This window comes from Danaus plexippus, chromosome 8, assembly GCF_018135715.1.
Source record: "Danaus plexippus chromosome 8, MEX_DaPlex, whole genome shotgun sequence".
NCBI lineage: Eukaryota > Metazoa > Arthropoda > Insecta > Lepidoptera > Nymphalidae > Danaus > Danaus plexippus.
The window spans coordinates 6,715,436-6,742,845 of record NC_083542.1 but is presented as its reverse complement, the minus strand read 5'-3'; the positions used below and the strand labels follow the sequence as shown (position 1 = coordinate 6,742,845).

The 27,410-nt window shown below is 32.9% G+C and overlaps 1 protein-coding gene across 2 annotated transcripts in view; it reads right to left on the bottom strand.

The window, feature by feature from the left end:
* Window positions 1–26,886, bottom strand: part of LOC116772853 (rhomboid-related protein 1) — a 61,716-nt gene extending 34,830 nt beyond the window's left edge. Inside the window, exons 1-5 of one of the 2 annotated variants that reach the window (XM_032665151.2) lie at window positions 26,739–26,886; window positions 24,482–24,992; window positions 24,291–24,314; window positions 23,243–23,341; window positions 22,989–23,054 (exon numbers count right to left, since the gene is read on the bottom strand). In XM_032665151.2, the coding sequence (XP_032521042.1) occupies window positions 22,989–23,054; window positions 23,243–23,341; window positions 24,291–24,314; window positions 24,482–24,724 (432 nt within the window). In that variant the 5' untranslated portion in view covers window positions 24,725–24,992; window positions 26,739–26,886. The remainder of the gene's footprint in view (window positions 1–22,988; window positions 23,055–23,242; window positions 23,342–24,290; window positions 24,315–24,481; window positions 24,993–26,738) is intronic. The other variant, XM_032665142.2, reaches the window with a different exon arrangement.
* Between the last annotated feature and the right edge of the window lie 524 nt (window positions 26,887–27,410).

The following is a 27,410-nucleotide window of genomic DNA, read 5'->3' as shown; positions in this document are numbered from 1 at the left end:
GTAAATGAATTATCATTTGCAACGTAAAATAATTAAGCTTGACTATATTTTGTGTACAATAATATATTAAGAGGACAATTACTTTATATTATGTGTTATACAAGGGTAAGAACCTAATTAATCTTATTTTAAATTCAGTTTTATTATATTTAGGAAATTAGTCTTTGTGGTAGAAACAGGTTATCTTTAATACTAAAAAAGGAAATTTGTACTTTCAATTTTAGTCTATTTCTAAGCAATACACATCCTGCTAAATTATTTTATATAAATGTCAGAGCAATGAGACATGATCGAGCCTAAAGCCTTAAAAGTACAATAGCACTAAAGCCATCCAAACGACAAGGCATGCAAAACGGAAATGACCTATTAGATGTCGGAGCAGCTGACGCGGCGCACGCGCAGCTGCCGGCCGAATTTCATCAAGAGATCGCGAAACACTTCCGCTTCCGACCAATTGTACAGTTTACTTAGCCCCCCGAGGGTTTGCTGGCAAAGGGGACCATTCATAGTCATTTCTTACATGTCATTCGAATATAGCTAAACATCTTGGTTAAGTTTAATTAGAACCTCTAATTTTTTTATACTCACATTATACGAATTATGGGACTATGTACATGTGTTTAATAAACTTTTAATGATAGAATGTATTCAACACCTTATATCTCTCGGTATCTTGATAGCAAACAGCTCATTAAAACAACATCTACATCATGTAAGAAATTCCAATGTTTACTAGTTACTATTACGGTAACAGATGTTTAAGGACCGGTATCAGCGGCCGCGGTGTCACCTACATTGTGACAACATGCTACTTGAAACGACTTCCACAGTGAATGCTCACTATTGTCGCCCACTATTGTTTAGCAACTGGTCGCATATCTATGACTGGATCCGATGCATTCACGGTCTAATGAATAATGAAACGAATGTATTACACAACATAAACATGTGTATGCAATGTGAAATCTAAATTTCATGTTAGCATATCGATCGTATAAACGTATTACATAAATCAAAATCTAAATATTCATAAATATATTACCTATTAATTATATATTTAAATCTTACACTAATCTATGATTAAAACAAATTGTAACTATAAAAGCGATTTTTAATACATTTGTAATATGCCATTGTGAGTTGAGTAAATCAATTTTATGGATTTCGTAGCCGAAAATTAAAGGAGACCTGGTTAACTCAAAATGAATTATATATAATATACGAGACTTTAAAATTAGTGAAGCAGATCATTAATATTTACATGATACTGTAGTCGTTACTCAAAAAAAAAACCTTCATTTCCTGTAGATGTTAAGAGGGCAGTTACATCTGGGCCATCCGAAATAGTCTAGGGAATACGCGACCTATTTAAGAGATCGCACTCGTACTCGTCGCGAGATGTACTTTGAGACTTTCATGGGAGGAATAACTTAAGTAATGGGAGGAATAATTATATCGAGAAATTAAACGGTTTATTGGTGTTTCGTTAATTTTCCTTTTCATTGGTCATTCATTAATCGATAATTATTTTTTTAACGATCAAACGCTGTATATGTGAATATAAAATAACTATTACCAAAAAAAGTAGAAAAATACAAAGTAATATTAGGTAAAACTAGTGGTTATAATATAATATTGAAAACGAAAGATTTCTCATTTAGAAGTGATGTGAATAAAATATTATAGTATATATCAACAGTTTATACTCTTAGAATAGAATTGTAAACATAATCTACTAGAAACAAGTGAAAAAACCCCTAGGAGGTTACATTCATTACTATATGTGACGTTTGTTATAGATATGTCAATAATATATTAATACAAACTGGATACACGTGTTACTTTAAATCCTGTAAATATTTTTTGATTTAAAGTAAAAGGAATATTTATTTAATCTGTATATTTTGTTAGAGCACGTGTGTTCCTGCACCTGCCTTTCCTTCTTACTGGGGCGAGGATACGTCAGCTTTTAGGATGATAAACATTTTATATAACCGAAGCTATAATTAAATTGCGTGTGTTTAAGATGGAACAGCTTAATAGTACTCAAGTTACTGATAAATGTATGTTTGTTATTCCTTAAAAAAAACTTTGTAACGTATTTATCATTATGAAATAATGCTTTTGACAAGTAGAAATAGACATAGACGTATGTTATATTGCTTACGATTCAATAAAATTTATTTTCAATATTAGCAGCAAGATATTTATTTGAATTGCTGAAGAAAAATATGATATCAATGAGTCCTGGAACGAAGTGACATTAGCATACCAATCACATAAAGTAATACCGATTTATGAACTCAGTTAGTTATTCAATATACGTAATTAACATAATTATAATGTTAGCATCAGTTACAATAAATAATCAGCTGTTTATTCAATTTAGTCGGACACAGTTTTGTATAATCGGTGCCGTCGTCAATTAAGTGTTTTTTTTTTAACGAGCGTTTAAAAAGCTGTTAAACATCAATTAGCGTTTATCGAACTTCCCTTTTCGTGTTGAAAAGAAACGTTATATTGCCGTATGAAGGTAATGTAAAGCCAATATTTATTGTATATTACAGATGTACATAATATTTTTATTATATCCTTGAATCAACACAGAATTCAATTAAATTGACAAATGTAATCTTATATATTAAAAATTAAAGAGGTAATTTTTTCGGTATTGTTAATTTAAACGATATTTATGTTATGTTGTAGACATATGTATATTGTTAGGGAATAACTTTTATATAAAATAATAATAATGTTAAATTTATGTACAAAAGTATATTAAGGTATAATACATAAATAAAATAATAATCTCATATATGTTTCGATTTTGTTTATATATAGAATATAATATTCATTTCGATGTAATAAAACTATAATATCAAAATTAGTGTACGTCATTTCATTATTATTCCCTCCGTACAGAGGGCTCATTGCGGTATAATTGTTAATGAGGGAGAGGACAATAGCTGCGGAAGCTACCGTGTCCGCTCAAAACCGGATGTCCACGGACCACCGACGAATAAAACACCGATTTACTATTACAACTATAACTATATATATGTTCATATGAATTAAGTTATACATCCGTTTGTAACTTCAATATAAAATTTATATCGCTCTTAAAACATGATAGACATTTGTATGTGAATAAAATTCTATGAAAGTTAACTACTGTTAGCGTTTAAGGTTTATTTACCTGTTTGATTTGACAATGTCTGGAATCCACATGCTAATTAATATTGGATTCTGTGTCACCAGGACAGAGAAAAAAATATATTTTATTGATTATAAAATCCTCTTTAATTCAATCATGAAACCATGTATTCAATCAATCATCAATCACCAATCAATCAATCAATAAACGAACTAAATATCAGTGAGATAGTTTCAAAATCACCAAAGTTATCTCGTTAAAGATGTAAAATTTTGTTTAGTAATATATTTTAAATTTTATAAGCGCTAGCCGAAAACCATATTATTTATTAAAAGATTGGTTTGGCTTTGAAGTTGTTGAGAGGAGCTTTTGTTTTACAATTCTGTTATGTTTGATTAAAAACTTTGCTCAATAAAAGCTATGTCGAAATAACAGCATTATAGAACTTTCTGAATGGACGCGCTTAAACCCAAGAATTATATTAATATCCGTTTCCTTCTCGTTTATAAAAGCCTTTTGTCTCCAAGAGGAAGTTCGCCTTTAAATATATTCGCATACAATAAAGTTAACCGCTGTTGACACTTTACTATTGTCCATTTAAGTTACCATTTCAGTTGGAAGAAGTAAAATAAAAAGCAATAGAATCTAACAACACGTTCCCACGATCAACACAATTAACTAATTGCATTTGTCTATTTCTGACGTGATTATTCGAAGGTTCTGTAGCTTACGGCGGTCCGGGTCTGTGAGTTTATACGTACATTGTTTATGACACCTCTGCTTTACACCGCCTACACAATAAACGCAAGGTTCGCTCGTCGTGTGCCGTCTTTGTGACGCGCACGTAGGACCCACAGTCGGGATAAAGTTGGTCTAAAACAACATTCTCACGTTCCATATCTATTGTAAACACTAAACGCCGGGGACGCCCGTTACGATTCGTTCACTGGCTCTATTGTTCTATTCTACGATTGTGAAATGTAAACAACGGCTCGCTCATTTTACTGAATGAAACAGTCCGAAGAAATAACACAAAAAAAAAAACATAAATAAACGAATTGCTATCATTGATTCTAGTTATGAATGGACTGGATGGTGCAAAGACTCGTCACGGTTACGGGAAAAAATATAATACATTTAATTGACAACTACTAACAAATGGCCTAAACAACATTTCATACTTTTTGGTTGCAATATATAATAATTATACTACTTACTTCCAGTGTCTTAAATATCAAAGCTCAGCCATAAAAGCTGAATAGATTACTAGCAACAAAATATGTATATTTGTGTCAGAAGTTATTTTTTATATAAGTAGCTACAAATCACAAGTTTTATACGAAATAAGTATGTAGTCATTTATTGCATCTTCGATAACTTTATAAAAGGAACTTTCAGTATTACTGACTTATACTGCATTGAATGTACTTGATGTAATAACATTACATCCTGTAGTCGCAGTCATTCGACACCGCTGCAGTTTCTATTTAACATATAATCCGCAATGCAGCAAAACATTTTAATTTTGCAATTAACATGATGTAATTATACAATAAAATCGATCAAAACTACTGACACACTTTAACAAGGTGAATGTAATTATATATATGAAACATGTTCGTTGCTCATTGGAAATTGTAGCTTGAAATATCAAACAGGCATTAATTCAGGTATGTTGTATTGCGTCATTATTGTTGTACAATCACGTGGCCAGTCCGTGGGGACTACCGAATAGACTGCGGCACTACACAACTACCTATCACGATATAACTACGGACTACCGAGGACCGACCGCAGTACTGAGTGTAATGCATATGTCATTCATGTCCGGGCTGGTCGCTACTCGCTTCCGAGGGAATTTCCGTTTAAACCGTGCAACCTGTTATATGAGTTCTTCTATAGCGTATAAAGGCCTCAAGGTCTTTGCTGACATTTTATAATATTTTGCCATTTACTTTTTCGTATATGTGTAACGTAAAATTTTAAGATTACGTTTTCTTATATGTTGTTCAGACAGTAGTCAAGCCTAAAGTTCCTAAGATAAATCATTTTTTATCTCGACTCGTTTTATTATTCTTATTATACTGTATAAGGAAAATGCATGAGTAATTTGAGAAAATATGTATTTCGTAACTTTTTCTGTTCTCTTTTAGTTGCAAATATCTGAGTCACAATGATTTCTCCGAATGTTCTGGTGAATCGATACAAATATGTAAAGTTGTATGACAAAATGTAGAGATATCGATACTTCAACGAAAAAAGTTCTGTATACAAATTATAATCTATTTATGTAACAATTAAGCTTTGTATACACATCAAAAAGGATTATTATCAACAACTCATCTTGCATGGTGATTTGTTCTTGGGATCGCTTGGAACATCAAAAACTCGATCCAAATATAACATTCCAAACAAAGTTGCAACAAAATCGTTCCTTCACAGTATAATTAAAACAGCATTCGATTGCGCGCTGTGAAGCTCATTGAATTGAAAATATCTTTTGTTTTAGTCGTATCGATGCCAATGACCGTTATATCTTAATGCGGTTGTGTTCATAATTAAACAGATAGTATTTTTGATGTTAATATAGATCTTACGATTCATATTGTTTAGTTATGAACGCTGGGCACGCGTGTCGGAGTTGTCCCTTGACTGTACGCCATGGCATAAGTCATCCATGTTTTGTGTATGGGATATCCGCTGTGGAAGCCTAACACTTCACTGACTCATAACACTTTATAGTTGACAATGATTTATACGAAGCTTATAAATCAAACAAATTTGTAGACGGATACAGATGGCATCCAGAACAAATAACCGTGCAAATATTTTTATTCGTGTGTGTTGCTCATTAAACGCCACATAAATTATGTCGGATCTAATCAAAGGGTACTGAAGTGATGAATATGAAAGTCTTAAACAAATACATACATTGAGATATACATATTACAGAAAATACTGAAGATATTTTAGCATTTAAGAGATTTCGAAAATATTCGTAAAACATGACAAATGTAGGAAAGTATTTAAATATATTTGGATTTAGCTCGCGTTTATTTTATTTACATTTTAATTTTAACCCGACCCTACGAGCGACATAACGATTACTTTAAATTAGACGTTTTCACGAGAAGAACGAGAAAATGTATTTGAAATTATGGCCGTGTTATATATATATAGGTCTATTGATAATAATGTTCACACATCTATAATAAAATAAGGTGTAATACGTATCGAAATTTCAACTCTCAAATCCCATATTGAAAATTAATAGAATTGGAAGTTCCAGTTTTTACATGGACTTTGTTTAAACAACTATTGCCTTGTATCAAATTATACCTTAACGTTACGTCAATGTTGTATTTAGTGCAATTACGAACATTTCGCTTTGTTTGTTTCATTATTCTTGCATTAATAACTTTATTAAGACGTTACATAAATATTTCGAGCGATAATAATACTTTTCGTAATTAAACTCTTAGTCTGCGTATATTATTTTTAAATAAGGTCTCTTTTCATCAAAAACAGCTACATAGCTTTATGATTTAAAAGAACAAAGCATGCCAGAAAAGAAACAGAAAAGGATACAGGATTCCTAAAAAGTTTCATTTCCTCGGAGCGATTCACGTTTTTTATGAGGTAGGAAGAGTACCTTTTTGCGAGTATGAGGCAAAGGAATTTTAAAACAGTCCCCTTTGAAGAAAAATCCTTACATATAATACGTTGCGTCTCTTAAAAAAAAATCCGTTCAGAGAAAATCTCAATATATTAAGTGTCTTGCATAATTGTGTGGAAACTTGATAGAAATTCCGAATGAACGGTGGCATTGTTAGGCCGTGGGAATAACGCCCGAAGAGATTAGTGAGTGTTTGCAATTTGCACCTAGAGACCCCGGCCGCCAGTTACTTCGCACCCGCGCCACACTTCTCATGAAATATTATTTTTTATCGACTTCAAAAAGTACGTTATCAATATGACAAGTATGCTGTATCTGCTAATTGTAATATATTAAAAAAATATATAATTATGTATATGTTTTTTTCGTATATAATATCACAATAGTTCCTTTTTATATATAGACAATAACATTTCATCAGCCGCGCTCGATTATCATAGTTCTTACAAAAGCAGGACACTATTATGAAATATAAATTTAGAGATTCTATCTATTATATAGTTGCTTGATATTTAACAAATATAGTTATGTTTGGGCTTCATATAAATGCTTTATAAGCATTTGATCTTGTCAAAGTAAAAGATTATATCTCGTTTTATTGATATTTTATTCTTAACAATCCATTTGTGTCTAATATTAAAACATCAATATGCTTTTAATTTCCGGAGGTTCAAGAAATATCTTTCACATTCTCCTGTAAGGTCAGCCTCTGTAAAGGTTCCGTGTTGAAACCGACTTAGGACTTTTATTAGTTGTTCTGATCTAGAGTAAGATATTAATAATACAATCCGCAGTTTTCACAACACCTTAATATTCTTTTTGTTTCATTGTTGTATTGCTCAAGCTGATTCAGCTTTAATTATCTTTTGTTTCAGCTCTCTATTGTGAAATGTACTGTTTTTTTGACTTACTTCATCATCGATACAATACATTTATCAGATTTATATGGGTTTAAAATATACGTCATTATAATAATATATCAACAATTTTAAAACAATGATACTCTTAAAACCAATATGGGCTAGCAAATAGAACAAAGTGAAAGCGTTCTTTATTTTGGATGATAGCAACTCTAAGGCGAGCGTGACAGAACTTAAAATGCACAGAATAGAAATAGGCTTATATAAACATCATAGTTAGGGGTGTGATCTGTAACCAAGCCTTCTCCATTACGGATCGTGGGAATGAAAGGGAACCAAATTATTAACAAAAATATTGACCCGCTGCCTACTTAAAAGATTTGACCACAAGTTGTTTACGCTGACAGTTTGCCGCTCCCAACAAATACTTCGAATATAGGATACGAGATGTATGTAGGTATGGCGTATGCGTATTTGTTTTCATGGGTATTGAGAACATCGAGGATTCTATTTTAGTAATGTTCTGGTAAAGCACGTTGCAGAGTTTCCCACAGAACCAGCTGCTCTGCTGAATTATCAGAACCTAAACAAGTCAATACAATCTATCAATCCAAACAGAATGCTCGTGTTGTTATGAGAAATAAATATGTTCTTATGATAAGAGAAAGATACATTGAAATATCTAATAGTCACATCTTGTGAGCAATTTTAGTACAATTCTATGGTATGAGTCTATGTTGTATACTCACTATAACAATATATAATATACAATATCACGTATCAAAAACGGCTATTCATTTGAACCCACCGCTCTAAATTAACACTTCAAATACAGTCAACCGATGTCATTTACCTTTATCTACGGCCAGGTTATAATTCACTCATTTATTATAATGAGTGTGGAGCTTTGATTGTATTGAGTTGTCCATTAATTAAGTTGCGATTAATGAGCGAGTTTCACGTGGCTCGGAGCGTAACGAACGTGTAGCGGACGATAGATTCATGTTTATGAAAGCACACTCATTATAAAGTATACTATATAATTTTAAGATAACTTCTTTAAGTTCTATTAAAACAACAGTGTAAAGATGGTTATATCGGGTCTTAGTTTTGCATTATAGCAGACAATAGTTTTACCACCATCAGCTTCCATATCAAATATTAAAATTTAAACTTATTTTGAGACTTGATTATTGTAATTATAATAAATTATTTAGAAAAAATAATCGCTCGAGATAACTAATACTGTGTTTCTAACCTTTGATGGTTATTTGTGTTATCCGAGCAAGTTAGAGGTCAATCAAATGTCAAACCATGACCTAGCTCTAAGGTATTAAATTACATACTTTAGTCAAGCTCTACAAATATCTTTCGAGAACTAATTTTTACCGACAACGTCATTCAAATCAATGTTTTGCTTATTCGTTCCATTTTATCTTTTTTTATATATTTTATGGTTCACGTATACTTGAAACGAAAAAAAAAATTAAATTGAAAATCAAATTAAAACAATATTAGTTTAGAATCGTATAAACTCGAGACAAGAGAACGAGTCCGAGAATCATGTGATATATTCATAAGACAAAAATTAAAACACAATTTTTGTCTAACATTAATATATTTACCCAGAAATGAGTATCAGAATTAATTTTAATTCAATGAACATAATTTTCGTAATAATTCTAATAAGCACTCACTATGTTCTAGGTATCTCTTACGATATTTATTAGAAGGAAGCTACTATTATGTCGGCGCACGTAGCTATGACTACGGTGGGCAATCATTCAATCATTCAATCATTCAATTGATTGAGTCACCGCGGGATTGCCTCATTATCCAATAAACACTGGCGCCGAACACAACTACAAGTAACAGCTCTAATTTATGAATATTCATACGTAAACATGCTATTTCCTCGATATTACGTTAAATTATATATAACACTTACGAAATATAAGTCGTACACAAGAAATCTGAGGGATCAAAAAAATATTGTTTTTCAAACTCTACTTCAATATCTAATAGAGAGTGAAGTATAACTCATTTTAGAAAAAAATACAATTATGTTAAGGTAAAAAAATATACACAGAGTATAAAAGCTTAAAATGAAGGCCGTCATAAAATGTAATTTAATGAAGTACATGTCATCCATCGGACATCTAAAGCATTTCCTCATCGTCGCACGCGCCACATCCTGCCTTTGGTGCTTTCTTTTTGTGTCGCCATTTGCAATACTAATGACTAGCGTTTCCATACATCTCTCCAATCTATTTAAATTGCGCTGAATTAATTACAACGTTAATGTCCTCAAACACTTCATGATTTTAGATTTGGTATTTTAGTTATTGCTTAACATAAATAATAATACATGCGTAGGTAATTACCTCTGCAATTTCGAGGTATCGAGAACAAAGACAAATGCAAAATAATGTAATAAGGGTACTATTGCCAGCGTAGGCGAGTCATACGATCGTTTTACAAGCACTCATTACCTTCATCCTGTCTTCAATTTCCTACTCCTACGATCACTATTTAACACTGACCCATATTCCAGAAACACGCTGATAATCAGGTCGATAGTCAATCTAAAGCACAAGGTAACAATGAGCTCTGGATACCTCACTGATGCTCCTTCAATAGGCTCACCCATATTCTTTTCATAAATGAATGAGCTCAAAAACCAATAATCCCTTTTTTTCCAAGCAATGTAACCTTATTTGTCGGATCGCTGCTAAATATAAGGGACGTAATGCTTTTTGTATGGCCCGCGCCCCATTAAATCAATTTTATATTTTTTGCGCGAATTCGGAAGCCGCAGGTAGAGGGCCTAGATCCGGGTCTCCTTTATTCATGGCTATTCTTTTGATTCTGTAATGTTTGCAAATTCGCAATTTGCCCAACCATAACTGTCTGGAACGATCAGCTGCATTGTTCACCCAATTGATGCCTAACACGCGTTCACTCATCGCTGACATTAACAATATTTATTTTGCCAAACAAATAATTATATGGCAGTATTTAAAGTTAACATGCGTCTTTTTACTAACAGCTTTATATTACTTGAGCCGTAATATTTTACCAAAGATAAAATCTATATAATTTATAATTTTTAGAAAGAAACAGACTTGGGACCTATGACAGGAATGAAACCTAATTTCTAAATTTTAAAGGTGATGTGAAGGACAGTGTCGGAATTCAGAATGGGCAAAGAATTCTAAGATCATTGACACTTTTATTTTGAGAACAAAATAACAGAATAACAATAATGGTTATAGTAGATAGTGGGGTCCGTGGAGCGTAACTGCAAAACGGAGCAGTCGCGGTGGTATGTGGCGGAACTAACAATACTTATTAGCATTTACTGTAATTCACGTTAAACCGGTCGACGTTCAAACACTACTCTATTTACGTACATTATAATAATATAACTCTTACACACCTACCAACTTTAACGTAAATAAATTTTAGTTTGTTCAAAGGATACTAAATTAATGCTTGTTATCTTGGAGCTGTTATGTACTAGTGCGGGTTTCTATAATATTGAATAGTGCTATAAGCGTCAATGTTTGTTATTAGCATTGGACGCAAAAAAAAAATTGTAAACAAATTATCGTCGATCGTTATAAATTATCCAAGTCCGTATTTACTGCCGTCGGCTACGTCAATGTTTACTTTGTCTCCCGGCACGCTCCTTTAGGTAATCCGAAATAACAAATTATGAAATGGATGAAAAACTCCGGTTAAGCTGTCGGCGATCCCTAAACATAAAGTTTGATTGTACCTTAATGACAAGGCGCAGACTCGAAGCCACCTTTTGTGTAAAGCCGACGCGAATAAATGACACTAGCGACAAATATTAGAGTCTATTTATATTAACTATAAAGTCCAAAATAACGGCGTCGCATCCGTCTAGAAATCTACTAAGGAGGTCCTGGTAATTGAGCAATCATCTACTCTAGACCATTGCGGTGAGCAATGCATCGAATATAAATGAAATTTACTATTTGTTTATTTTTTAAATGCTTAAAATGCTTAGTTTAAATATTATACTAGGATTAGCGTTGTCTCAGAAGAAATAATAAATTAAATTTATTATTAAACATCTGCAAATTTGAATAACAGTTCATATTTAACTGTCTTTAATCAAATAAAACGGAGGTTGGGAACAAAATTAGAATTAAGAGCTGACTGAAATGTAAACATTCCTTAATATAATTAGTATTAGTTGTTGCTTGTGGCTTTGCCTGTGTATAAACATTAAGTTTCAGTTTATAACGTATATGATTTTTCGAAGACCGTTTCATCAAATCCTGACTTGGTGATATTGGGATTACCTCAATATAAAATCAGAATTTAAGAAGTTATATAGTATTAAATAAAAAGTCGAATTGAAAAATTCCTCCTCTTTGCTGTTGGTTAAACTTTTAAAGGCTTAATGTTAAGACTACTTTAGCCCTTAGGCTATAGATACTCCTTATGATATTTTCTATATGGTAGTGTAAGTCCAATCGAAATCGATCAAGCTTATATAGAGATTTGCCGGAGCAAACACAAAAAAAATTAAAAAATTCCATAATTGATGTAGAAATTATCTATATTTTCATATAGGTTTAGTGAAAATCTGTAATCTAATTTGGAATTACAAACGGACTCTTCTTTTGATTTTATTTATCAGTATATAATTTTAGACGACTCTTCTTTATTGGAGATTATTTAAATGCAAAATCAGCATCTCAGCATATTTTTTTTTTAATATGATACGTGGATTGTATCTGACCATGTGTGTTATTAAATAAATCTACAGGATTAAAAAAATTTGCGAACTATGTGACAGTTATCGATTATACCTTGTACATCATTTTAATGTGCACAATAAATTAAAAAAGAATTCCTAACTATAATATTGAAGTAGTTCGTAATCATCTCAAAGTGTAGATTGCAAAGTGCACGCGAGCGGTTCATAACTCGACCTTGCGAATGTCACACCCGACCCGAATGCAATGATTCATGCTTGGATTATTTTTGATTAAGATATCTTTTTACTGTTCGCCGCCGAGATAATAACGTATGTGATACGAGATCAACTGTTATGACGGGGAATATAGTGAACATCTTTAAATTACTCACATCAACGATGCCAACTAACTGAATAAATAATTACGAAAATCATGAGATCGATTAGTTTTAACATACACGGATTCTTTTAGTTTACTGTCTGGTTTAATCAAAATAGAATGAAAGCGGAAATCGATGCTATAACGCTTAAATAGTCTCGACCGCGTGTTTAGACCGAACATCAAAAGCGCTAAGACACGTGAATAACCGACACAAGTAATTAACCCGAGAAAATCTAACAGGATATGTCAATTTATAACGACAGAAAGTGAAAACATCATCCTTTGTCCACATCGTTAGTGATGTAACTAAAAAACGGTATAATACATTTTTAACATAAACGCTAGGGTAAGCACTAAAGTGTTATATTAAAGAGAGTGCTCTTAAATTAAAAAAGGCATAACTTTTTTTAGTCGAGTGTAGGGTTGGCTTTTATCGATTTGTTAGAATGTACCCTAAACATATTTGTACCAGAATGACAATACATTATTTAATGCTATGTTATTAAGTAGAATAAAAATATTATAGAAATTTAAAACACAAATGTCATTAACACCAACTAAATACATATAACTATTGTACATAATTTATGTTATAATCTATACTAGATAGAGGGAAAGATAGTGCCATTTAATCCAATTTACTTGCCCGGTTTAAGTGTTAATAATAAAATGATGATTATTATTAGTTAAGTACTTCTAAGTTACATTTACGAAATTCCTTACATAAAAAGCAAAGGGCAACTAAAAGGACTGGAGCGAAGTCTACGTAATTTTACTAGCACATTGAAGTGGTGAGACGTGAGCGAGTAACAAAGGAGCTCGTCTAAACAGGCCATTAATAAGGAGGCGGCTCGGGCGGGACTTCCGTTGCATTCCGGGAACAACTATACCGGGACAAGACAGGAATAGCAGCGATACAGCAATACTCTCAAACAACTAAACAGCGATCAATGCACGTATCGTCTCCGATTTAAATACTTTCTTAATTTATCTTTAAGTCGTCTGCGTTCTATATTTAGATTATATGTCATTAAAAATATTATTTTATACTAAATGAAAACAAAATGAGGATAATGCGATCGTAAGTTTTATTTCAAAGTGTATTTTATGTATTAGAAGACAAACGCTTACCATGACGACACCTTTGGTGCTACCCACGTAATCTATTAGGTCTCGACCGCGATAGGTGGCCTGTCGCCTACAAACAGATATACCTAGCAACTTCTAGCAAACAAGAAAGTGAAAACATTGCTTATATTTTAATGGACAATATTACAGCGAAATAATTTGTAAAATCGTATACAATATAATGATATGTTTGCGTACGATGATATCAAGAAGTAAAATCAAGTTAGTAATAAATTTCATGAATATAATAAAACTGCTGTACTGGGTTACAGATATGATAATGGAGACATCGGCAGAGACCACCTTGTTAGCAGTAATCGGTTTAGCGACCCTGTCAAATTTATTTTTTATACCACAAGGTGTGGCGACGTTAATACAGAATACTGCTGATTTTGTTATCGAAACATATTTTACGAACAAAACTGTAGACTGATAAATGAAACATCCGAATCGTCTTGCAATTGTGTCGCCGAAATCTTCACACGCAGCGTTCACTATCGGATCAAAGTATTCCGCACGACTTTCGGATCAATTTTTTGGTAATAGACGTGACCGTAATAGAGGCGTTAGAATTGTCTCAATATCGAGTTCCTTTTAATAATCGATCGCCATCGATCCAAATCGGAAGCGTATCGATCCACCGCACCTGTCACGACGGTAGATCACAATGTTAGGACGATGACCAATCGATTTGTTATTGTTGAACATTTCTTAGGAATCTCGACTACATCCCGGATTCACTGCGTCCCTGTCCACTAGACCTTGACGATCGAACGTAAACATTTATACTTAATATAGAAATAAATTCATAACAAATGAATAAGTAGTTAAATACTTAATAAATTTGGAAGCAATAAATAACGAAATTAGGATATCATTGGATACAAAAAAAAGCGTTATTAAATAGGCGTCCCTAACTAGCGCTTGTCCTTTATATATGAACGTCCAGAGAGATAAATCACAACGGGCCACCGGCACCGCTCTACACGCTCCCAATCTCTTTATTGAGACGTGCACTGGACAACGAAACATGTTTGTGTACGGGTGACAAATAAACAACACAGCATCTTGAACAGTGTAAACGCCACCAGAGGTATCAAAGGTTATTGTAATTTAAATACATTACGATAGAGATGATTCTCGTTTGAGAGTTAGATATCAGTGCGGGCGTCTAAATAGTGAGTATATGTTTAATTTTTCACGTAAGTGGGAGACGCCAACAGCGGGTGGTGACCGACAAAGACCCCGGGGTGCGACCACCGCTTCCAACTTCCAACGCCACACGGCGCTGTGATATTACTAATAACGTAACGATACAGACATATATTATAAATATGGACACTAGACGCTAAGGGGACTGAATTATTGCTTTCGATTAGCGACACCTATATCACAGATTATACGGAATGATTATTTTTTTTATTGAATTTATTTGGACATAAAACCTTTTTTTTATATGTATAATGTATCATAAAACACAATCAGACCATAAACTATTTTATATCATTTAAATAAATACTATCAACATTCTTTACCCAATAAACTGTCCGAGCTTTCGCAGACATAACTTTTGTTTAAAGCCATCCATCAATTAGAATGATGCAGTGACATCGCAAGGCATAGATCATTTCGGGGTCGCGGGCGGCGTAGGTTCGTATTTTGGCCGTTTCGCCCACCCTACTCTATTGTCTGCCCACACGCGGACGTGAGTGATCTCACTGTATCTAATGATCTAATTAAAGTTTCATATCATCTTAATATTAAGATAATGCCCAAATTTGACAGCGATGACACTCATTAAGACGTCCATAATGTAAATGGCATGGTCGTTCTGGTTGAATCTATTTGGTTGTAACAGATAGTATGTGGTGTGATGATATGTATTTATACAAAAAGATGCTAAACTAAAATCTGAATTCATAGTTTATGGCTTCATCGAAATTTTTGTTAAAGACAGATCTTCGAGGATATGAATTAATATTGCAAAAAAAAAATCAAGTCCGACAAATAGTCAAAAGGTATTAAGGGATTAAAACTGTTCGGCCACACAGTGCCAGTGCTAAATCCTTTACACAATATCATCATTCAATCTGCGAATATGGAACAAAGCCGTCTATTTCTGCGACGACTAATGTAAGGAAAACATCGCATTAGTAGTATGTAACAATTGAATACTATGTCCGGTGGAGAACAGCTTATGGTATATTTATGACGCTTTCCCAGTAATAGCAGATTAGGAACAAGAAACATCTTGTGTGGCGTTGGAAGGATAAAGACGAGTTCCGTTTGCCCTAAAAGCATTCGGGGACAGTATACATACATTATATTCGTTTATTCCATTCATGTTAACGTCTATTCATAGCTTTGCGAATATTGAGTTGGAGTATAAATACCAACAAAATATGTCTCCTTATATAATGATAATGTTAGTTGCTTGAACCGAACTGTTGTTCTGAATTATTTAATAGGGCAGGCATTTTACAGGCATTAAAGATGAATTCAAGCTTTAATGAAACTCTATTAGAATGAGCATATAATATTATTTTCTGTATCTGTAAATACATATGCAATCTCTTTATTCTTCACGGATCGCATTCTTAAAGTACGAGAGTCACAAAGTTATGAGTATTCTTAAAAACAAAAAAAAAACTTAAATTGGAAAGCATGTAGAAATCGGAGTTATAAACTGAATAGGATGATTAAGAGAGCTAGATAGTCGATTCGGAACAATAAAGCATAGTATGAAGAAAGGATTCCTGTGTGGGCGTGGGAAAGGCGCGGTGTTGTCGCTCGCTAATAAGCAGTACAAACATGCGTCTGCGCATGTTGCCTTCAGTCTGCACAGCCGATTAAACAGATGATAAGTCAATACATGGGAAAAATGGCATACTTAAAAAATATGATCAATCATTATTCAAAATATTGTAGACGATACCTTATTTAGTAATATATATAAAAAAACAGTAATGTTATAAATAACGCTTGGGAATAGATTGTTTCGTTTGACGTACGTTTATTATTCGCTTTATATCATATACAAACCGAATTGATTTCGTTATAATCACCTCCGACAAAGTCGTCATTTGCTTTGTTGCAACTAAGTTACTTTGCTGTTACTCTACAACAAAACAATAATCATGGTACATTGTTAACTTCATTATTAAAACAACTTATTAATTCATTAAAAATTAATAAATTTTCGTTATATAAAAATCAAATATCAAAAGGTTATTTTTGGAACACCAATAAGATACTTAAAACGCTTGTTGAATAAAAAACAGGTTAAAAGTAGATTTGCTTCCTATGTTTAAATCCTCTGACGTTATAGAGAACCCGCCTTAAGCTGCACCTTAGTCGTGAGAATGCTTGCACCGCATGTGTGATCAGCTCCCATCCAGCAGATAGCATCAGAGTCGCTTGTGGCTACTCTCACGCCCCTAACTAATTGCTTTGTTCACCAGCCGTGAAATTATACATTAATATACGTATATTTCCAAACAATGACCCACAATGATCAAGTAAGCTCTTAATTACGTAGTGACAATGGCAAAAAACTAATTTACTATATAGATACATACATAATGAATGAAACCCCTCATAATTGACAATATATCAGTGTAAAAACATTTTACCACATTTACCGCTTATTAACTTTTATTATCTGTGGGTATTTCTTTAATTCAAGTTTTCTATTGATATTGAATTGATATTTAGTATTTGCAAATTTTGAATACCAAATATAACAACAAATTACTTGTATATAATGTTGGGTGTTGTAGTGTGTATTGATTCCAGGCCCTCGTCGAACATACGCTCGCGGCGGTATGACGTATCCAATTAACAACTCTAACGAACACTGTCCGATCACAACAGTATTTATGTTTCCCTACAGACCCACTGTAAATATTTAGTCCTGAACGTACGTTTCACAGCCCTTGTGTTATCTCCTTATCGCGTCCGTAAACGGTTTCACGATTCTAACTAACCAAACAGAACAGGATACAATACTGTAAATAATGATTACGGAGTGGCATCCGAATGATTTCTTTAAAGCTACCATTCGATCTATTTGTTTACACCTGTGCGATACAAGGAAGGTGTAGGGCACCGGCACGTGCTTCTGTTACGATATGGATAGAGATTGTGTATGAGTAAAAAACAAGTCCCGAATATATCTTTAGTTGTGGACAGGTGAAGTCGGTACAATATCGTCTTATTTATTTTGTTCATTTTTTTTTTATAAGTCAAAATCAATTTTCTCATTGAAAGATATTAATGTAATATTGCAACTAGATTGCTTTATGTAATGAAGTTTGTTTAAATCCATGCAACTTACGAAATTACCTTAAAACAATTTCAGTACAGTTTTCTTTCGAACCTTTATAAAAGTAAGGTTTATTTTCTAGCGATGCTTTTTTTTCCGTTACCGGGTGATGTCATGGCCTGTTTTGAAATCTTTACGAGCGACACCTTCACATTTTATTCGCAACAGTTCATTCACCGAACACAATTCATTTATATTAACTTTGTATACATATTAATCTATTTACAATCCAATGAACCTGAACCCATATTGGTTTAAAGAAGTTATATGTTGATATACTTGAGAGTGATTATGTCTAGTGCTGCCGGCGGATTCGCTCTCGAGTTTATCATATGCAGCTAAAATTCTTTCAGTTCATAGTGATAATGATTTATTTTGAAGTATCAAATAATTATTTTTGATGTCCTTCGAGACTAACGATGTCTTTATATAGAAAAAAATACTGTATCTTTGTTACATTAATTAAAAATTAGACAATTTTTTTTATTAATATTATATTCTTTATGAAGAATAACTGTCTTAAGATTTTCCTTAACCGGTAGTAAGGCTGATTATGGTTTTACATTACACTCTATTCTTTGATTCATGAAATAATGTAAGAATATACAAACAGTGTTTATTGAGTCCTCTTAAATTAAACACAAATCATACATTATCCTAGAATTAAGAAAGGCCCCTCAAATGTTACTATTTACATTTTGATAATATCTTCAAGGTTTATTGTTTGCAATAGCCTATAGGTCATTCACATAGATACTCCTACACATCGAGGTTAATGCTTACTGACGTGAGCTATAAATTTAATATATTACATCGACAAATTAAAGAAAAATTGGACACGTCGTATACCATATCTAAAAACATTGTAATTTTCACTCCCCCAGCTCATAAAAAAAATATTATAAAGGCACAGGTGCGTGTGAACCCACTATCCGTGAAATTACTGTAAATTTGCCGCGGTGTGGTCTTAAGGGAAAAAAATCGTTACAATTACACGAATCATCAACCCCCGGCTGGGATTGGGCATGGTGACCTGTGACGTCATCACCTACAACCCTAATACAATAGCCATACTTATAGAAACGAGAGCCTTAACGATCCAAGCATTTTATCTTCATTATCGAACAGTATAACAGTATAAAAACTACATAGCATATCTTAATTAAAACGTAAAAACAAAGAGGCTGGATGCTTCGAAAGAAGTATCAGCTGATATGATCGATTCTCGTTTCTGTCATATCAACATCATCTCTTTTGTATGATAATCTTAGTGCACATCTCTCGTGATGGCTATCATTAAACTTATCAAAAAAGATTAAATTACTAAGTCTGCATAACTAAAATATTGAATCCCATTGTCCTTACGAGACAATAGGTGATACACAGATATTGATGATTTTATCAATGTTTTAAATATTTAATTTACTTTTTCATTCAGTATCAAGATAATACTGACGTTGTATTTCAGATGAATTCATATTGGACTGCATCGAGAAGGGAAGGGATAGGATTGTATTCATTGTTTCGATTAATAGCTTTATATTCGGTACGTATTACAACTAAATAATACGTCTTGTTAGTGAATATCTTTTCGGGTGTCATTAAAAGGGATAATGTTAGGTCGCTGGAGGGTAAGGGACGTAGCGAAGATTTGGGCGCCAAGATCGCCATGATACCGACCATAGAACAGTAATCGTCAATAAAATCTCAATTTAGATGGCACCGATACCGGATGAGTTACGGACGGACGAAACGAACACGAAAACCTACTTGACGATGGAATGTGAACCATAGCAGGACAGAGGACCTGCTAACGAATTAGGTACTTCAAATTGGGCGTTACATTAATTTTATTTTTTAATTTACGATTTTATAAGATAAGCGCCGTCTTTTATCCAGTCCGACGCGAGTTATTTAAAGTATCGTTAGCGTGGAGACGCATTAACCTGCGTTAATGACGACCTGACGATCTGAACATGATGATGTGATGATCTGACGCCTCGTGGACGCCTCCTGGACACCGGCACGCCTACAAGTATTTACAATAAACACAACCTAACATAACCAGTCTTTCAGCGGCCCACCCTCGATAAAACACCCCGGAGTGATCATTTAAAATGAATTTGTCTAAAGTGTTAAATGATGAAAACTATTTTTATTGTTTTATATAAATTAACGATCCCAAGTTTACGTATACCTTTTCTCACATTTGTGATATCTTATCTGGAATGATTGCTTCCATTACCTCCAAGAACAGACATGTTGTTTTGTTGGTGAGGAGAGATAAAGAGATTAATGCGTAAAGCAATTAATTTTGATTGAGGTGTGTTTTATTAAGTAATTGCTTTTGTTCCTAATGTGAATTTGAAACGCACCGTGAACATTTAATATGATTTAATAGATTTATATGATATACCTAGTGTCGATATGTGTTAGGGTTCATGTAGGATTTGGATTTGGGTATAACTAATATACAATATACGATAGGAACTTTTTATATTTTATACATTGTTAAGGTGAGATCCCGTCTGGGATAAGATCTGTCTAAAGGAATAACATAATATGAGTATTCCACGCTCGTGTTTGGCGTGTGTCTCGTTCCCACAGCGAGCTTTAATACATTTTCCATGTTCCAGTTAGCGCCCCATAAATTGATTAGGGGTCTGCGGCGGCGCTCAAAAGTTTTTTGTGCTATGAGACAGGTACTAAGCTCCTTCTCTTAGGGATCAACCGAAAACTGTGTGTGTTAGTAACAATATCATATGATATTTACAGTTATTTCGTGAATATTTAGAAGCTATATCGCCGTAATGGACTAAAGTAATTTCCTGACAGGAAATTGCTTTCCTTGACGAGTGCGTACAATTTCCCTAAGAGGTAGCGTTTAAGTCACCGTTCTAACATCAATCATTTGTTTAAGAATACATAGCAAGAAACCCGCGTTAGTAAATATAGAACATAGAACGAAAAAAAAAGATTTAACAATCGACACAAAATATATGTAAGTTTTGTTTGTCAAATAAACAGCAGAATATCTGTATAGAAATCGAGTATCCTTCCACAATAAAATGCCATATTGTTTAAGTTATGAAATATCAAGATGAAGTCAGATAGTAATTTGGTCGAGATGTTTTGGTGAGTTCGAACAAAAAAGACGAGGTGACAATATAAATAACAATTTGGCCCACCCCGTTCAAATGTGTACCGTCGGATTAGCATAAGAATGCTGCATCACGAGCGCCCACAGACCTCAACGGCCCAGCTCTGACCAGCGTTGTCTCTATACATCGAATTTAATTTTGATTTACGTTTATACACACAATTGTGAGCAAAACATTCTGTGATGCGAACAATTTATAACCAGCCGACAATGGTCCACGTGCGCGATTATTTCATTTTTATTTAAGGTTCTTTAACACCATAAATGTATATTACGGTAACGTGGAGCTATTCACGTCAGATTTAATATAATTTTCATTACATTTATTATATTATTTTTAGTCTTTACATCGATAATAACGATACGCGACATCTAAGATGTCAGGAAATTTATAATTTATGCCAAATATAAAATATCCAATCATTCATTGTGGATCCAATAAATGTTTGTCGATAGCAGATTTCCCACACGGCAGCCGAGCTATAAATCTCATACGTTATCCTGTTAGATGCTGGAAGGCACATTGCACATATATAACCAACTATCAATAAAACCCATCTGTATTAGAAGACCATCAAAATATTACAGTTTAAACAATAAAAGTATGATTTAGAGCCTATAAAACATTAAACGCTTGTAAAGTTACAACTTCATATATGAATGAAGGTATATAATTTACGTTTACAATTCAAGTGATATTTTCGGGAGACATAATTAAGCGCTTCTCAAATCTCGATATAACTTTATGCAAATAATGTAAATATTCAAGTATAATTAATTGACAACAGAAAATCATTTGACGCTAAAGTGATTCGCATCCTTTGGCTTCATCGGATCTTCTAATTATTTAAAAACGCCTCCAAATATCTCCCTGCCTTATCTGATATCGTGACATGTTTAATTTTTAATTAAACTGCAAGATAAATAACCCTTATTATATGGGAGGTCTCGTTATCTTTTATTTTTTTATCAAATCGACTTCTGAATTTATTTTATATAAAAAAAAATGTGTTTATAAAAATTTATCGTAATTTTTAAAACTGTCCGAATAAAAACATATATTTAACAAGATAATTGTCGAGCTAATATGATATAATTAATTAACAATAAATGATCTGATGGATCCTCAGGCAAATATAAAAACGTTTCAAAACAAGATATCGAATTAATAAAAAGAGTTCCGTGCTCAGTATTAATACGCATTTAAGATAATATATATTTATATACAAAAATAAAACGTCCACCAAATAAATCTCGACGAGCCTTATCGTATTTCCAGACGCGACAATAAAAAGCCGATAAAGACGAGGTCTCCTCCCTTTACTTTTCTTCGATTCACTAAGAGTTACGGCTTTACACTTATTTTGGTTTGGCGTTTGGTTCTAAGTAGATCGGGGTCGGATGTAATCAGTGTTAAATCTTAATTAAGTTGTCCCAGGGTTTGCGCTTACTTAAACATACCCAAGTATCCAACCCTAAATTAGCTACATTTAAATCAATAGAACAAGATTATTATGAAATATTACTTATGCTATTTTTTTTTTTTAATTGTATAATAGATTCACTTACCACATTTACGAATTCCTGAAACGTTATGGCCGGACTTGTTGCACTTTTGGCTTTATCCAATAGTATCTGTTGAGAAATTAATTTATAAAATTTGTGATATTTCCTTGCCAGATTCTAGTTAATGTCCATATGAAAATTATAACTGTTATCTTTGAAGTTAAAGCATTAAATTAACAAATGAAGTCGATTAAAATTAGTTAAATTTAAATACGTGAATTTTTTATATGTTTTTTAGTTATTAAAAATTTATTTACCTCACGCTTATGAGGCGGCACCTGGGCTATAAAATCAGGGTTCTGTAGGGTCTGTAGGAAGTCTGGCCACGGTATCTCCCCGAAGCCTTCAGGATCAAACTGCAGATAAACATATATAATATAATATTCACACCTATACGCCGTGTCCCTCACGTAGACGTTTAATTTTCACGGGAGCATCCGAACGTCATAATCGCCCGGCGTTCTGGGAGTTTGCATTATAATGTTTATGATATTGTAATAATTTTTGTCATTTCCAAAAAGAATGACACAAAAACTGTAAAGCGCCCTATCTGTTTTGTCATATTATCTCAATGTCCGCTACGTGAGGACACAACGTTTGATCCGAGGCGCTACCGACGCTGCTTATCTGCTTATACAACTTTTTGTACCCCGCTTCTGTACATTTTAATCAAGTAAGAACAGAAGAAACATTCTAAGAAATTTGTTTCCGTGTCGTATGAGACTACAGTTCGTTATATGCGACCCTTGGAACTCATGTATATGCTGAAAACGTCGCCCCGCCAACGATTCATCATTATTTTAATAATAACTATATTCATCGCCATTCCCAGACACACATACAAGCATACATACAAGCACGAACACACACACACTTACACATACGCATCCATAGATAAATTATTATTAGATATTATATTTCATACTTCGATAGAATCAAAAGATTTATTTATAAGGACTTTGAACTACGAGATTATTTGTTTTGATACCACATAATGTACATAGAGATTGATTAAAATAAATATAATACGAAAACTCTTTAAAGAAATGAGAAAATATTTTCATCGGTACTTATAATAAACCTCTTCTCACTATAATCATCAATTAATTTCTGTCCGTCTTCACGTAAACAATCGAATGAATTGAAATAACATTCCCATTGTTGTTCTCAAACGGTGGAAAGACGACGTTCAGTTATTAGTGAAATGTATAAAGAGACTTCAGAAGCAAAATTTAATTATCTTCCGTTTTATTTAGTTCATAATAATTTATAAATATATTTTTAAAGTGTTTAAGATCGACTTACCCTATCAAAAAGCAGACGCCATTTCTAAAAACAAAATCGTATATAAGTAAAGAGTGTCACATTATATTAATTCTTATGTAATTATAAATTCCATTATTGAAACTAAGTAAAAATGAAGTCAAGAGACTGAAAAATCAGGTGACTTTATTAGAATAAAACATTATTAATGTAAAGCGTTATTATGAACCTACATCATGCATCAACTCCCTTCGTATTTCCGCCTCGTCCAATTCCGAACCCAGGTCCGTGTGGTCGGTGTCGTAGACTGGTTCCGCAGCCCGGGATAGCGATCCCAACGAATCCCTAGCAGAGGCGAGCGATCCCGTGACCGTTGGTAGCACTCCCGCCTCGATCCCGGACTCCATGGAGGTGTTTGCTGATGGGATAGTGGCCGCGGGCGGCGCGCGGACCTCACCGCCCGACCACACTGACATCCTAACAACACCATCCACACAAACAAACTATTCTTCTCAGTTTTATATATTTATTTGGCATATATTGGCACTTCGTTTCATATCACCCATTTTTTTTATTAAATATATACGTATATTATTATCATGGACAGATTTGGACCGAATATTTGTCATGTGGACAATAGTTATAAGGCTAAAGTTATCAATGAGCTGTGTCTAATTTACGGGGGTTAAAGAAAATATACTAAGGCACGTTGTTCGATAAAGCTCTATTAGGCAGCCGAAGGGTCTGAAACAAAAATATATTATTTGTAAGTTTTAAGACTTATATAACAAAACACATTATAACTTACACTTAAGACCATTGTTAATAAAAATAACTTTACGTTACGCACTGGAAAGATATGTTATAATAATATAAAGTGCCATTACACGCATGACATTTAATTATTTTCCTCTAAAAACGGAAAGATATTCAACAATTCCAGTGTGAATGTAAAGATAGCTTTAAAAAAAATTTGAAAACATCTGTTAATATGGTTACCGTTAGTCTAATATTTTTCTATTTATTAGAGAACTTAGTCTTAGTCTTTAATAATTTTGCAAATTACTATAATAATATTTTATGCATAGAGCAGCGCAAGCAATTATTTTAATATCAATATTTCTGACACTGAATATGTTTTAATATTAAATTGGAATGAACGAATAATGAGTTTTGTAAATAAAAAGCTAGAAATGACTATCTTCTACCGACTGCTAAGAAAAGGTTATGTTTTACGCGCGTATCTAGGCCCTGGTACTAAACTAATTTTTTACCTCATTCATATATTTGTGTCTTTCTGGATGGATTTAGACAGCTATGGTACCGCATATTCATCTCAAAACAAAATTACTTAATTTTGGCGCGAAACAGTTAAACGTTAGTAATATTTTGTATGTAAGCCGCATAAGAAGAACCAAAACGATAAAACTAAATAAATAAATAGTAATTATTTATTTTAAGATAATATTACTCTTTTCACCACAAAATATTTATAGAAGGACGTATTAAATTACAATATGTGAATAAAAAAAAAACATTTTTATGTTTTGAAAATTCGTCATGCGTTTTCAAAAATATGCATCATACATATTTCTGAACCGTTTCGAAAGTATCGAAACTTGTATCTATCGTAATTAATCGATTTTAAAAAGTATTTTGAATTTATTATATTTGAATTACAAAGTTTAATCATTGGTTTTTTTGTTTTAATTTCTCTTAGAACTACGGAAGATCTTATATAAACCTTCATATATATTTTTTTGAATACCTAAATACCAAAGTCGTTTAAGGGTTGATTTTTAAACTAAAACCCAATATTACATGTAAAATCCTTATGGATAAAGATCGTCGTCCTAAAAGCATGACCTACAGTGTTACAAAACCTAATTACCAACATAGAAACATCTCGGTTAGGAACACTCATACAGCCAATCCGAAATCATTAAAGCGTGCTATTATTTAGGGGAACGAACATAAGGAAAGCGCATCGTTCCAGAGGGCTTTAGCCCTCTTGACGTTACCATGGCAACGTGTCGCAGTTTCATTCACCATCCAATATCTTCCCTAACTAACGCACGTGCAAAAGTGGGTGTTTCAAATCCCTCCATAGATTTAGTACATTTCTTTGGCTTCGTATAAAAATCCTATTGAATTATCATTATAATGTTGTATATGAAATATTAAATTCCTTTCAATTAGTGACCACCCAGCTACCAGTTCACACACGATTGCCCATTTAAATTCAATTTATACAAGGTGACCTGTGCATTAAACGTTATGTAGGTACCTAAGTTTCTCAGCAAGGTAGACTTCTTTAGTAATTAAGTACAGTTTTATAAATCAAATTAAATATCTAACTAACCAAGTTGAATCCTATTGTCAAAGAATATCCTTTTCCAATTTATGATAGAATGAATTAGTGTATACATTTGTTTACATTTCAAAATTGACAATTACGTATCATAGTAAAATAAACAATCTTTGACTTACCGTTAATATACTTCTCACACTATCATAAGGGTAACTTCAATCTATATTTTCTTTCCAACGTTTTGTAATAGAACAACATTTCGTGTCAGGATCTCATAAAAGTTAGGGATGCGGCGGGCATTTAACATACGTCAAAACAACTCGTGGTACATTGCAACTGAGAGTGGCGTCAAGATTTTAGCGCATGCGTAAATGAATCTCTGGGGTTGCATAAAATATTGAAATGGACCAGGGAGTCATTGACATAGTATCACAAATTGTAAGTACTTGCAAAAAAAGTAATTACTTTTCATTCAGAAGGAAAAACATGTTGAAATAACGGCACACCTCCACTTTAACGCCTTGAAAATAAAACGAGCAAAACTGCATTCCAGTAATGTATGAATTTTAAAAATATGACGAAGTTAAAAGTATTGATCCAAATTAAAATTAAGTTAAAAATTTTAATTTTTATAATGGTTGCAGTCTGTTTTATATCTAACATATTGATATGTTAATGATTTTTTATATGAATTGTATTTTCTACATGTACTTTACTGAGATTTAGTTTTGTTTTTAGATAGAACTTCTTCTGTGTACTTTTATTTCCATGTTAAATTGAAATGAAAAATAAAATTAATGACTTTAAAAAAAATTGTTCTTCCGTCTAATGAATCATAGTAACTAATGTTT